The sequence below is a fragment of the Cnephaeus nilssonii genome (genome assembly GCF_951640355.1).
Source record: "Cnephaeus nilssonii genome assembly, chromosome: 10".
NCBI lineage: Eukaryota > Metazoa > Chordata > Mammalia > Chiroptera > Vespertilionidae > Cnephaeus > Cnephaeus nilssonii.
In genome coordinates this window covers 652301-667586 of record NC_137081.1, presented here as the reverse complement: position 1 = coordinate 667586, position 15286 = coordinate 652301, and the positions used below count along the sequence as shown (strand labels likewise).

Below are 15286 nucleotides of genomic sequence, written 5' to 3'. Positions count from 1 at the left end.
TTTAACAAAAATTTATTGCAAGATATATTTTTCACCGAATTTACAGTTTCAAGGAACATGGTACAAAACATAGTGCCATCAGCTCTGTCTAAACATTAAGTAGGTGCAAATACACAAAGATTAAAAAAAAAAAAAAGAGCATACTTTACAACATACATTACAGTCCTATAAATATATTTTATGTACATTATACATACTCTTAAGACATCGACTTAATATACAGCATATATTGTGTTGATTTTGAAACGATTCAGTGCCTTGATACTAATATTCTATATCAGAAACTAGGAATTCATTTGCATCCTCAGACTTACAGTAGCTGCGTTCCTATCAGCGAGGCATGGTGTGGCTGGCTTCTCACCTTTCAAGGGGCGATCACCCCGTTGGGTGAGCACCCACTCACACAGCCACCGTTTTCATTGATTTCTTTCCCTTTGACGGTGTGACTAGAAGAGGGGCTGGAGCGGGATGACTGCGGGGTGGGGGGCGAGCAGGGAGGGGAAGAGGGCGTGGGGCAGAGTGGGGAAGGCCAAGGGGCTGGGATGAAGGACTGAGGCTGGAATGATGGGCATCGGAGGAGGCGCGACTAACGTGGGCGGGTTCCCGGGACAGAGCCTGGCGCCCAGGGGTCCTCTGGAGATGGGAGTTTGAGGTAAGGATGTCCCGGTGAGCGGGGGGACCTGGGACAGGAACCGTTGGTGCGGCTGGAGCACTTTCCAGGTCCCCGTCTGGTGGTGCAGGACGGTGTGGTGGATGGTGGTGACAGAGGTAGAGCGTAAGGGCGGCTGCAGAGGCACGCTGGGCGGGGCCAGGGCAGCGGCGGGGAAGGCCAGCTTGACCTTGTGGGCCAGCAGGCCCGGCTGGAGGATGTGCTGGTAGACCTCGCAGGGGAGAGCTTTGCATTTGTCAGGGGTTTCTATTGGGATCAGCAGGGCCTGTTCGGGCAGAGCCAGCGGAGCCAGGATTTGCTCCGTGGTGACCAAGGCGTGGCCGCTGACCTGTGCTTCTTTGAAGGGCAGCGATGGGGGTGGGTGAGCGTGAAGAATTCCTGACGGGAGACGCAGCCACTCAGGGGAGGCCTCGGCCGTGGCCGCCTTCCCCGGGGGGAGGGCCTCGGCCAGCTCGTAGTGGCCGAGGAGCGACTTGGGCGGGGGCTGCTGGAAGGTCTGGTCCACAGGAGGCACCTTGGGAGGCACCTGCTTTTCCCTGATACGAGGGGTCGGGCTTCTGTCCTGGCGCCCCAGCAGGCTGCCGGCCACGGCTTCCTCTGCTGGGGCACCAGCTGCGGAGACAGAGGTGGGCTCAGCGGGAACCTCGGGCCTCGGGCCAGAGGTGGCCTCAGTGACCCAACGCTCAGCTCCCCCGTCGCTTCCAGAAGGCAGGGGGCTGCTGGGGCGGGACGTCGGCGTGGCTTTTACTGGGTCTGTTTGCTCCGAGTTCCTGTCGACTTTTGCCATGTCTTGTGGGCTTAGGTCCTCTTTTTTGTCTGCGCTCATCGACCCGCCCGGGGGGCCTACGGGGGCAGCTGCTTTCCCGGGATGGTCTGCAGGCTCCCTGAGCTCCCGGGCTCCAGGTCTGGGGCGAAACCGGCCCCTTTTCCTCCTCCGTCTCCTTCTAGGCGTGAAGGGCGCAGGCGGTCGGGGAGGCGCCCCAAACCCTCCCCGTAAAGCATGCGGCGGGTTTAGACTTTCATCCGAAGAGTGCGAAGAGGAGTGTGGTCTTCGTTTTCGATGACATCTTTCGGGTTCGCTGACGAGAGAATGATAGCCCCGCTTGAGGGCCTGATTCGGGGGCACGCAGTCCGTGCCCTTGGGAAGAAAGACGCACCCGTGACCCTGACCACCGCTGGGCACTGCGGCTTTGCAACTGCAGGATGTCCTGGCGTGTGTTAAACTACGTTCCCCAGAATGCATCGCTGTGGGACTGGACTGTCCATTTAAAACCGTCGAGTTCTCTGTACAGTGACTTTGAGAACTGATAGCGTCATTGTGACTGTATTCAGCGTTCCACGTTTTACACGTTTCTGTTTCTCTATTTTCACGCAAGAACAGAGATGCTGAGGTGGGCTCTTGATCAGGGAGTTGATGTGCGTCCGGTAGTGGCTCTACAGCTAAATCCCGCTTTTCTGAAACCGTTTCCAGCGGGTGCTTCCTCGTTGTGTCAGTGCAGCTGTTCCCCATCTCCATCCTGAAGGGGGTTACCGGTTCCTTGGCGTGCTCCCCCCGATGGTGCTGACATAACTTCCTTCGTCTCTTCTTTCTCCGACTTTTATGGAACCGGTGTTCATGCGGATCTTTCAACCTCGTTTTGTGGCCTCCTTCCTCGTGAGTATTCCGTTTTACTTGTTTTTGAACAAAATGGTACCTTTTCGTTTTTCTGCTCCTACAGGAACTATGTTTATACCTCTGATCTACAGTCTCATTTTTTCCAGCATCACAACTACTGGAGAGAGACTCTTCAGCGGAAAGAGGAGGGACGGGGGCGGACTCGTTTCTGCTTCCCCCACCGTCATCATCATCCGTGGGGCCTGTGACGGCGCCGCCCTGGACCGCCCAAACCTGCCTCTGGCAGACGGCTGCCCCCTTCTGCTGGGAACAAAGGCCACTGGAGGGCGGCCTGTTTTTCTCTAGATGGTTGCTGACTTTCGTGGACTTAAAGTCAAAACAGAGCGGGTTGCAGCTGTAGGAAACCGGTGGCTGAGCAGCTGTGTAGACTAGCATTTCCGATGGCCACTGCAGGACAGTGGACCCGTCTTTGTTGAGCACGGGAACGAACGGCTCGCAGGGTCTTCTAGAGAAATCTGGAGTTTGACGTGAAGTTACAGCATCCTCCTCAGAGATGGAAGGGGCCGACCTCTCTGGACCCTGGGGTTCCGTCTCAGCCTCGATGGTGGGTGCATCACCGTCCTTCGCCCGTTCCGCTGGGGTGGCTGGCAAAGCCGGGCCGTCAGCAGCCCCGCTGAGAGCCGCGCCCCTACTTCCCAGCGACTCGGAATCGGCACAGCTCTCTGACGTGTCTTCATTCCCCACAGCCTCTTCCGGGCGTGCTGGATCTGCCGATGCCACCGGATTTTGACAGTTACCTGCCTCCGGAGACAAAGGGAGTTGAAACTGGCAAGAGGAAGGCAATGAAAACGGGTCTTTTGCACAAGCAGCTTCTTTCTTCTCCTGCGTCGGAGCCGTTTCATTGCAGCTGCACATCCCCTCGGGCGGACGGACAGAGCTGGCCTTCTCCTCGGGACTCCAGAGCTCGTCTGTCGGCGAAGGCAGCTGAAGGTGACCAGGACCGGGGACGAACCGCCGTCTCCTGCTCAGCCCTCGGGCCAGGGAGGCGTCGTCGCTGCCCTCAGAGAAGGCTGCGGCCGAGCACTCCAGGCGCACGGAGGCTTTCTTGGGAAACGCGAAGGAAAAGCCGGTCTTGTGTCTGTGAGCGCCCTGGGCTTGCTCGCCCAGCTGACGAGTGTTCGCACAAGGATGGGCACTTTCCGGGTCTGCAGCTCCGGCCGTCTCCACACACGCGTGCTCTTCACCGGGAATCAAACCGCACCTGACATCCTCCCGGCGGGGCACCGAATCCACAACACGTCCCTGCGAGATGCCCTGGCGAGTTTCTCCCACAGTCACCGTCGTGGACTTGAACATGGGACCACTCCCGGGAGCACTACAAAAGGTAGCAGACGTGACCACATTAGAGGGGGCGTGTTCGGGAAAATGCTCAAGCACATCCCCCTGGGAAACGTGTATGTGACATTTCCCCAGCGCCCTGAATCTCTGCAGGAATGACCGCCCCGTGGTTCAGGCGGCTGCCTGGGTCACCGTGTGGGCGACCATGGTGGTGCGGGCAGGAAGCTGGTTGTACAGCTGTTTACAGCAAAGGCGGGGTAGCCGCGTGCTCTCAGCCAGTGCTCTTGACCAAGATTGTGTACCCCTGTCATCTCTTCAGTGACATTGCGAAGTACTGTAGAATTTTCTAAAATAAAATTACTTTTAACTCACAAATATTTAACATCAGTAATACTATATGGAGATTAGGAAGGGAATTAAAGAAAAACCCTCCATCATATATTTTTATTGATTTCAGAGAGGAAGGGAGAGGGGGAGAGAGAGAGAAACATCAGGGATGAGAGACAATCATTGATTGGCTGCCTCCTGCATGCCCCCTACTGGGGATCGAACCTGCAGCCTGGAATGTGCCCTGACCAGGAATGGAAGCGAGACCTCCTGGTTCATAATTCGACGCTCAACCACTGAGCCATGCTGGCCGGCCGGGCAAAAAAGGCCTTTCTTTCCCTGTGCTGTGACTTCCCACAACTTATGAGAATTACCTGGTCATTGAACCCTGAGGGAACCATGGAAACCTGAGTCTCATTCTGATACAGAATAAATAAATGTCTCCCTAATGTCTATGTCCCTCTCCCCTTCTTTGTCATTCCATTAAAGAAGAGGCCACCTCTCCTGCACACTCACCGCGCGCCTTCCTTCCTCAGCTCGGCCAGCCTGTGGAGGCGCTGGAGGGCCTTCGCCTGCTTCCTCTCATCCTTCCTGCATTTAGAGGCCACATTTCGGGCAAATTCCCTTTGTTTCAGTTCTTTGAGTCTCTGTTGAAAAAGCAGGGGAAGATGAATAGTGTGTGGGTCTACGGCAATGTTCAAGGTGCTAGTGTTTTTATTGTTGAACTTTCCCAATACGTCACTTTGTTTAACCTCGTTTAAGGAAAACACAACATTTGTGACAACCCACTTCAAACATAATATTTCCTCACCCTTTTGGCTTGAGAAAATGCCAAAACATATTATTACCTCATATGAAAAGATCTACCTAAGCCGGAGGTGAGAGGAATTGAAAACTTGTGTTACAGAAAACCGGAGAAGAACCAAGCAACGCTTAGAGAGATGGAGTTACATTTATTATTATTATTACGCACGGGCCCAGAGGAAAATGTCTCTCAAATTCCGGGCCTCAACATGGAGGAACTTTCCCTATTTATATGTTTTACCTTCTTTGTCTCCCAAATATGGGGTGTTTCCGGCCCCCTTTGCAAGTTCTTAAAGAGCCCCTATGTACTGGGGCTTTGAGACCTCAACCAAAGGCCTGGCCTGGTGCCAGCACTGATAACTCTGTCTGGGGAAGGTTTAATGGTCTCTCTGAAGTGGGAGTAGTCTTATTTTCCTTATTATTTAAGCAAGCAAGCATTTACAGAAGCCAAAGAGCAGCGCTAAAATGTCAAACAGCAGTTTTTATATCAGACGGATGCTTCACTTGCATTGCTGCTCCTTGACCGTTTCCTGCCAAGGTTTCTCTGCCTGATTCAGACACGCGGTGGGAATCCTGCAAACCCCTAATTTTCAAACAAAATTAGCTCGTGAACCTCAGTTATACATAACATAGGCATCTGGTAGTTTTCATATGTTCTAAGAAGAGTAAATGCCTTACATTAGTCCATAAGACAAATGGCCTTTACTAAGGGCATTTAAAACAATCCCTCCTCTCAAATTTTAGGTATATTCCCCAAATACTTCTAGATATGAGAATACAATTAGTAGTGTTTTGTGTAAACTCTTTTTACACTAGGTGTATTTCTCATCTGTATTAATGGGCTCATTTTGGGGGTTTAAGGCTAGAGAAGGAGTATGCCAACTGGAACAGAATCAATAAACAGCATGTGGCCGTATTTCAGAGACACCAAAGCGATCCATGTCCCGAATGTCGCACTACCGTCTTTCCCAGTCGCGTGTACCGTTACTAAAAATGATGAAGGTACTGTATCTCCTCCTCATGAAGCTCACGTTGTTATCCAATTGTGAGCCTTAGAGTAAGGCTCTAAGAGAATAAAACATATACTAATCACATTCGGAAGTGATGGAACAAAGTTTTAATAAACGCCTTATACATATACGCTGATGTGTGCCAAGGCTTAGGCCAATGCTTGGTGTATAAAATGATGGCTTAATAAATATTTGTTGGTTTATATGTGAATCCTTTTAGATCCTTCAAATTAGGAATTTTCCTCCCTCAAAAATTAAAGTAATACTAATGAAATAATATTAGACTCCTGGGAATCCTGAATTGTATCTGCTTAATTCCACCTGCATAGTATCATAGCTTAAGCTTCAAGTAAACTTTAAGATTTATTTTTATTTTTAAAAAAATATATTTTATTGATTTTTTTTTACAGAGAGGAAGGGAGCGGGATAGAGAGCTAGAAACATCGGTGAGAGAGAAACATTGATCAGCCGCCTCCTGCACACCCCCTACTGGGGATGTGCCGGCAACCAAGGTACATGCCCTTGACCGGAATCGAACCTGGGACCCTTCAGTCCGCAGGACGATGCTCTATCCTCTGAGCCAAACTGGTTTTGGCGAAAACTTTAAGATTTAATTGATGGGGTTTCTATAAGATGTGTATAATTATTTAAAAATTATTTTAAAATAATTATTTAAAAACAAAGTGTTCTGTTGATAGCAGTCTTCCTCTCTGTACACACAATTCCCTCATCTCAGCGACAGCCTTCCTGATAAAGTGAACAAGCTTGCCTCGTATTCAGGGAATATCCAGCAATTGAGAGTTTAGGCCTGTCCAAACACATTGGTTAGTTTTAGGCTAGCATTTATCAGTCTTTGTATCCTTTCTTGTATTTTTTCTGCAGCAAAAATGAAGTCCTACATCATATTTTATATCTGGGAGAGTAATTTTGAAAAGTAAATAGTAGAAACCAAGTAAATTCTTTAGAGAGTGCCAAACGGAAAGAAAACTTAAGTTCCACACAAATAAATATACAAGATAATAGCTGCGAGGCTTCGTGGAAATGTCAACGCTATTTCTAAAGCTTCCGCAACCATTTATTGAGAACCACTCAGAAGAAATCCTTAGTGATAAATGTCAAGTCAGAATGGCAGTCAGCAAGAATTAGAAAATTAGAATGTTGAAAGGAGTTAGTAGGAGGATGTGGTCTAGCTACTGCATCACAAATCACATTATAATGCACACTGGCATATCATTCAATAGCTCTGCATGTAGAGAAAGGAAAAACCTAAAGAATCAATAACCTCTGGTCATGATGCCATCTCAGAAGGCCCACTCCACTTTCCCGCTGACTTCCGTCTACTGATCTTTAGAGCACCAAATGCCACAGGGCAACACAGGTCCTCCACCTCAAACATGGTCTCAGGAAGTCCACGGTGTCGGAAAGTTATGATGACCCTGCCTGTAGATTAGCCTCGCAAAGGTTTAATCAGCATAAGAAGAGGGAGAGAGAGACAGGGAGAGAGGCACTGACTCATTTCGATAACTCATTAGTTTGTACTTAAACTTTTAGGTAAAGTACATTGCTTTACAACTGCAAACCAGAATTTCACAAACATTCTTATGCCTATGTTTTGTACATCTATTTATATCCAAAAGGTAGGTGGTTCCTACAAACAGAACTATTGGAATAAAAGTTACACACATGCACATTTTTAGGTTTTCCAAAATGCTGTTTATAACTTTACACTATTTTAAACTCTTCCCAGCAGTATATGAGTATACTAGAGGTCCCTTGGCCTGGCCTGCAGGGATCGGGCCGAATCTGGCTCTCTGACATCCCCAAGGGGTCCTAGATGGTGAGAGGGCACAGGCCAGACCAAGAGACCCCACCGGTGCACAATTGGGGCCAGGGAGGGACTGCGGGAGGGCTCCAGGGCAGTATGGCCTGTCTCGCCCAGTCCCGATCAGCCAGACCCCAGCAGCAAGCTAACCTACCGGTCAGAGCATCTTCCCCCTGGTGGTCAGTGTGCGACACAGCGACTGGTCGAATGGTCAATTGGTCGGATGCTTAGCATATTAGGCTTTTATTGTTTAGGATATCATATCCAATGTTGGGTAGCATCACTGTTACTATATTTAATTGATAGTCAGTAAGTGATGTATCCCCTGACCAGTGTGGTTCAGTGGTTGAGCATCAACCTATGAACCAGGAGGTCACAGTTCCATTCCCGGTCAGGGCCCATGCCCGGGTTGTACGCTCAATCCTCAGTGTGGGACGTGCAGGAGGCAGCCGATCAATGATTGTCTCTCATCACTGATGTTTCTATCACTCACTCCTTCTCCCTTCCTCTCTGAAATCAACCAATAAAAATATGTTAACAAAGTAAGTGATGTATAATGAATACTTTGCCTATAATTCATGTGTTTAACAAGATGGAATATTTTATATACATATTAGCCATCTGTAATTATTTAGAACTGATGTTCAATAAAATTTATTAAGCAATATTATATACATTACTTTTATTGAAAGAGTAACACATGAGCAGCCACAGCTAACATTATTTCCTTCTTTAGAGAAGACAAAGCTGAAGCCAAGGACATTACAGAGACGTGTCCTGAGTCACACGCGAGTGGTAGAACAGGCTGGGCCCTTCCTCACGGTCTCAGCAACACGGACCTTCACTCACCAGGGGCGACCCGCTGAGTGCCATGTGCCGGCAGCAGAGACACCCCAGCCCCACCCGGCACCGTTAGCGAGGGCGTCTGCCAGTCGCCCGGAGGCAGGCGATGGCACTGGGCAGCTTCCTTCCTGAAAAGGGCAGCGTTCTGTTCCTCCAGGAATGGACATCAACTCTGGATACAGACTTGCCTTCCCTCCACGCGATGCTTCTGTCAAAACCGCAATCCAGAAGCGTGCAGATGGCATGCCTTACCCGTCGTCAGGGTGTCCCGCACGCACCGACTGCGCTGACCCAAGGGTGGGCGGTCTGGCTGTGACGTGTGTGAACACTGCCAATTGCCTTCCCTGCACACACCCCTCTACTTCATTAACAGAATTCGAATATCCGGGGAGAGAAAGGTACTCACTAAAATAATAAAGACCTCAGCCTCCTTTGTAAGTAAGAGTGGCCATGTGACCGTTTTCACTAGCTGAATTATAAGCCAATATTGCTGAGGCGGATATCCCTAAAAAAATAAAAAAGTCAAGTCTCAGAAGAGAAATCCCCTTGCTGTTTCTTTAACCAGGTTTGTTTCCTACCGATGTGCAATGGTGAGACCTAGGTGGGCAGCAGCCAGCTTTCACCTGCGAGGCTGCTGTCTGACCGAGAAGGCCTGGATGTGAAGGGTAACAGAGGAAAACAAAACCCCTTATAGCATCAACTAGAGACCCGTGCAGAAATTCGTGCACAGGGAGGGTCCCTAGGCCTGGCCAGCGATCCGGGCCTACTGGGGCCTTCCGACCTTCCTTCGTTCCGCGCCGCCCCCTGGTGGTCAGCACGTGTCATAGCGAGCGATCCAACTCCGGGTATTCCCCAGGGGATAATTTGCCTATTAGCCTTTTATGTAGATAGACTGGGCTCCTGCACAGAAGCGCCTCCTGCACTGTGAGGGCCCATGGATGCTTGTCACATCGGCACAGGAGGGCGTGACGAACTTTCCTATGCAATAGAAGACTTCACAAAACTGCGAACAGAAATCTCAGTACGATCCCTGGCAGTTCAGGGAAAGCGATGGAAGCTCTAGTATAACAGTGACACTTGCTTCATCCTAGGACTGACTACCTAGGTCACTTGGGAGAAAACAATAAAACATAAGCCAGCTGTACTTGAGTTTTCCCTTACTGGCACTGACTATAATCTTAACTTATAGACCCACTTAGGAGATGTGGGACTGGATGATTCACTTCATAGTCTTAGACCACTTTCTCCTCCTTCGAAGTCTCTGATGATCCCTAAGTTCCTACTAATTTCACATTTTTAGTTCAATGTTTCTATTGCCATCTTCTGGGATGGATTTGGTCGGTACTGAATAAAATATGATTAGAGCAATAAGAATGGCCTTGTTAAGTGTTTTTCCTACTACAAGTAAATTCATTATTCTTTTGAATGGTTCCAATACCTCCGTTTCTAGTTATATGCTTCTTAGTAAGTTAATATATTACCCACTATTACTGTTTCCACAGGCTTAAAATTTCCCTTGAATTCCCAAGAGTTGCTTCTATCAAGAACTATTTTCAATGGCTTTTGAAAAAAAATCTAAGTATGCTTTCTATCTTGCAGAGAAGTAATATCCTCAAAGAATTACAACTCAATCACCAACTCTATTTCCCGAATCAATTTAGCCTTCTTGGAAGACAGCATTCAGCGAGTGCTTTAGAATGTCAGCAAACGTATTCCTTCAGAGGAGGTTAAGGTATGCGAGTGAATGGATCACACTTACTGTGTAATTTCCTTCTAGCCATTATTTAATCAATGCTATTATGCTGAGTGAACTAGTGGAGGGCTCTCTCTACGTTTCTTTTCCCATTACCATCGCGGATGTGCAGCCCTCGGACTTCTCTCCTGGCAGCTTTAAAGGAATCTAATCTCTTAATGCATATCAGATCCGAACACTCTCTCTCCCCGAGACCGCTCCTTCTTTAAATTCCATTAACGCGAGTTTCTCTTTGTGGACAGAAATCTCATGCTAGTTCGAACAGGAACGTATCTGCAGTCTGTTATGTCTAGAACGGACTTCTCGGCCACTCGGTTCATCTTCCTCAGTGCTGAGTCAGAGCCCCTCGTGCGTTGTCAGGGCCAGGAATGCACCTCGGAGTGAATCGGCACAGGAGGGCGGTGATGAACTTTCTCACGCGATAGAAGACTTCACACATTTGCTCACAGAAATCTCAACACGATCTCTGGGAGTACAGGGGAAGCCATGCGAGCTCCAGTATAAGAACATGGACACTTGTATTTTTAAAAAATACAAAAACCACCTGAGTGGCCAGGAAAGGAAGAACAGTTAAGAATTATGATTCAGTTTCGTAAGGATATACTAATGTGGCTGTGACCAATAATGCTAACAGTTGTAAAATATGAGAAATATTGTAATATTATAGTAATTTAAAAAATAGCATGCTAATAATTTTACATCATCAATTATATCACCATCTATAGCAATAAATGCCACAAAACACATCCATCGATGTATTATCAAATGTATCTGTATCTATAGAAAAAAATGCTAGAAGATACACAAAATATCAGTGATATTTCTTTTTGCCAGGTAAATCAGAAGAATTGTACTTTTAGTTTCCACTATATGGTATTTTTCCATTTTTCATTACTGGTATGTTTCTTTAAGAATTATTCTGGCATCAGAAGAAATGTACTTCTGTGGTGAATGCGTACGTCATCAGATGGCAATGAGGAGCCACCTCATGACCCTCTGGATCTCCACCTCCTTTCCTGGCCTCTAGTCTAACTGGAGACATACACGTCTGCTGTGGGCTGCACCAGACTCCGAGGTTACAATTCTTTTTTTTTTTTTTAACAAATGTATTTTTATTGATCTCAGAGAGAAAGGAGGAAGGGAGAGGGAGAGAGGGATAGAAACATCAATGATGAGAGAGAGTCACTGATCGGCTGCCTCCTGCACGTCCTCCACTGGGGATCGAGCCTGCAACCCGGGCCTGTGCCCTGACTGGGAATCGAACTGTGACCTCCTAGTTCACAGGTCGACGCTCAACCACTGAGCCATGTCAGCCGGGCAATTCTGTCTAATCATTTTATATGAGAGCAGCACTTAGAACATACGGAACTGAAAATTAAATTCAAGTTGATTCGTCATGGGTGAGCACACAGGCCCTAACTGTGATGACACTTGCTGAACTGGAATTCGTGAATCTGAGATCCAGTGAGGCCAATACAAGTCACCTGTCCAAACCCTCGTTCGTGATGCAGACCCGGCGCCCCGGGAAGGCGGAGCTGAAAGATAGGGAGAGGAGAGCAGACGGTGGTTCCAGGGCGGCGTGGGGCTGGGGCAGTGACAGGGGTGAAGGGAGTGAGACGTGCCGACTGGCAGGGACCGAATAGCCCGGGGGTGTGAGGTGCAGCACAGGGAGCACGGTCTCTCATATTGCGGTGACCACGGACCGGCCAGTGGGGCACGGGGAACAGCGAGGGGAACACTATGTAACTACATGCTTGTTAGTCACGGAGCTGTGCACCTAAAACCAATAGAAAATAATACTGAAACACACACACACACACACACACACACACACACACCACTTCTGCCATAGCAGATGCTCATGATGGAGCAGCCCCAGGTACTCAAATGCACTCAAACACACATACAAATGCACATTTACACAGCTTCAAAATGGACGTGTTAAGTGTGCAATTTTAAGTATTTCCAGCTACCACAGCATCGTCTCCGGTGATTTAGATGGTGTGTCTCCCTCTAGGGTCCAATGCCCCTGGGCGTTATCAAAAGTGACCTTCTGGCCCAGCCTGTGATGCTAAGTGGTAAGCGTTGACCCATGAACCAGGAGGTCACAGTTCTGGTTCTACTCTGGTCAAGGCACCTGCCTGGGTTGTGGGCTCAATTCCCAGTGTGGGGCGTGCAGGAGGCAGCTAGTCAATGATTCTCTCATCATTGATGTTTCTCTCTCTCCCTTTCTATATGAAATCAATAAAAAACATATAAATTTTATTTAATTTAAAGTGAGCTTCTGGACTTCAGATTCATAGCCTAGATCCTGCCTGATGCCCCCAGCTCACCTCTGGACAGTCTACAGTACCCCAACTTCACTAAAAACGGAACGGGAAAGGTCCTGTGATCACCTCAGCGAGTGTGATCTTGTGGCACCTACAGCTGAATGAAGCGGAGGGTAGCAATAGCTGGTAAGGTATTCTCCAAACACGCACACCAAGGCACACACATTTCCAGATACCCAGTTTACACGGTGAAACATGTGTGTAATAAAATATCTTAGGTTTTTAGGAGGAGGAACAATTTTCTCAGATGTATCAACCTCATTGGGAACAACATTCCAGAATCATCTCATAAAGCAAATGCCAGGGAATGCAGAATGAAATCAGTACTATTTCCTGATGCATTTTAATGTTCAAATCAAGCAATAATGTATGCATATGCATGCCTTTTTAAGGAAGACAAGGAGTGTTATTTCCACCAAAACATTCCCTTCAACTGGTGTGCCACGGAACTACTACCAGGAAGGAGAAAGGCCAGGCCAGCCCTTCATGTGCTCAACCAGCGATGCCTACGAAGGAAGCTAACTCTGTCCCTGCACGGCCTGCCTGAGCACAGCTGTTGAGATGAGAGAATGAAAGGAACCACAGAAAATATATACATCGGGTTCATAAGCACTTAGGTGATCATTTCTCCCCCCTCTTCTTACTTATGCTCATCAACACTAAACTGACATTCACGGGTGATACTGGTGAGTGATGGCTATAAAGGAACAGATCCTTAACGGGTGATAATTGAGACTGCTAGGCAGCAGTGCACCAGGGCGCTGGCCTGCATAGGAGCACTAATAAACATAAAGGGGATGGAAAACGCAATCTGCATCAGTAACTTAACTGCTGACCTTGTCGCACTTTTAAACTCATGCAGAGCATTGAAAAAAATCCAACTTGGATTTACAATTGATAGGGAAATAAAACAACATCAAAATAAACTAAATTAGGCACCCATTAAGTACTTATTTAACCAATCACCCTGGTTATTTTTAGCATCTCATTTTTTTTCATGATTTATAGTAAATGCTTTATATAAAGAACTAGAAGTAAATTCATTTATATTTGATAAATATCATTAGCCGATTAAAATATTTAAACATTTATACATTTGAATATATTTAACAGATCCCAAGCTGCAGAATGTAAGTTTTGAAAATACTGCCAATCACTAAAAGGCAACTGAATGGTATCTCTGTAATAACTGTCTATTTCAGACTTCACATTTGGCGCTTTTTTTAAGTCTTTTACTATGTCATTAAATTATCATCCCAGACTGTCTCTAAAAATCGTATAACAAAGGAAAGTAAATAAAAAATGTCCTGTTCGCAGAGTGCCCAGGATTCAGACTGTCAGAGGAAATGTCCTGTTCGCGGAGTGCCCAGGATTCAGACTGTCAGAGGAAATGTCCTGTTCACAGAGTGCCCAGGATTCAGACTGTCAGAGGAAATGTCCTGTTCACAGAGTGCCCAGGATTCAGACTGTCAGAGGAAATGTCCTGTTCGCAGAGTGCCCAGGATTCAGACTGTCAGAGGAAAGCCCAGCAGCAGCCCCGGCCCTCCCTCACCTGCTTGTGCGCGTGGTCGTAGGAATTGATGTGGTTGTCGAACTCCGGGTGCTTGTGGTACTGCTTGTCGCAGAGCTCACAGTAGAAGTTGGCCTTCAGGTCCCCCAGCGCTTTGGCGATGGCGTTCTCCTTCTCCGCATAATCCTGGAAAACACAGTTCCAAGGAGGAACGGTCAGCTCTCCCCCGAGTTTATTTCCTTCTGATGGCTGCCAACTAGCTGAGAAGAGTAAGAAACATAACTTCACAGGCAACCAGCACAAGGCAGCCAACACCAACCAACCTGATGAGAAGGAATTATGAGTTAAAGACAGTGAAAGGTTAACAGAAGCGGCCAAAGTAAGGGAAGGGAAGAACAGAAGGAATACCGAGAAGAAAAATAAACCACAGAGAGAAATGGAAGCCCTGCTCGAACACGTCGCCATGCTATGATAGCATAGAAACAAGTGACAATTAGAGAGCTATGTTGATTCAACAGTCAGGTAACAGAAAACATCTAACTAAATTCTGAACAAATCTAAAATGTGTGTGTTTTTTTTTATCAAGCCCATATGGATTACATCAACATTCAAGTTTCTTTATTTGTGTTTATTTGTGTCCTTAAATATCCATAGAGGAACATACCCATCACAGCTAGATTTCATTTCACTAATCTGTTCACCCCGACTCAGTCAATCTAGGGTGAACGTTCAAATATTCTCTAGTCTCCCAGAAGTCAGATTCTTTTCTGCCAGTTCTTTACCTAAACTGGAGAGGATTAAACTGTCTAAGCAGAATGCGTTCATCACAAATAAAGAGGGCTCTATAACCAAGCCCCGGGAACGATGGAAAATGCAGCCAGTTATCATCCGCGTTCATTTACAAGCCCCAAAACAGCACAATGTTGACCGTGGCTTTTAGGGTTTCCTAAATCTAAATGTGCTTGCTGTGACATGCCTCCTCAAACGCTAACGTTGCCAGACATGAGTACATGTTACACACCTGGAAACCCTGTCCAAGTCTTTCACTGAAGTGCTGCTATGGAGACCTAAACGTCAATCCCTACCACAGACTGTATTGAACTTCTAATTTACAGATCATCTCCGACTCAATTCCTTTAAAGTCCCAAACAACATATCCCCCAGCCTGACAGGCTGCTCTCGAACACGCGCGGGGGAATGGAACGCGGAGGTTCAACGGCACACTCCTCTTTGTGGCCATGGCAATTGTCCTTTTCACCGAATA

General features: G+C 47.4%; 1 protein-coding gene across 1 annotated transcript in view; it reads right to left on the bottom strand.

Moving 5' to 3' along the window:
- Positions 1-446: 446 nt before the first annotated feature.
- The window catches only part of ZNF804A (zinc finger protein 804A), a gene marked incomplete at both ends in the record, with an annotated part of 112412 nt that continues 97572 nt past the window's right edge, over positions 447-15286 (bottom strand). Inside the window, 3 exons of the mRNA XM_079782933.1 lie at positions 447-3660; positions 4467-4597; positions 14065-14208. Of these exons, the coding sequence (XP_079639059.1) occupies positions 447-3660; positions 4467-4597; positions 14065-14208 (3489 nt within the window). The remainder of the gene's footprint in view (positions 3661-4466; positions 4598-14064; positions 14209-15286) is intronic.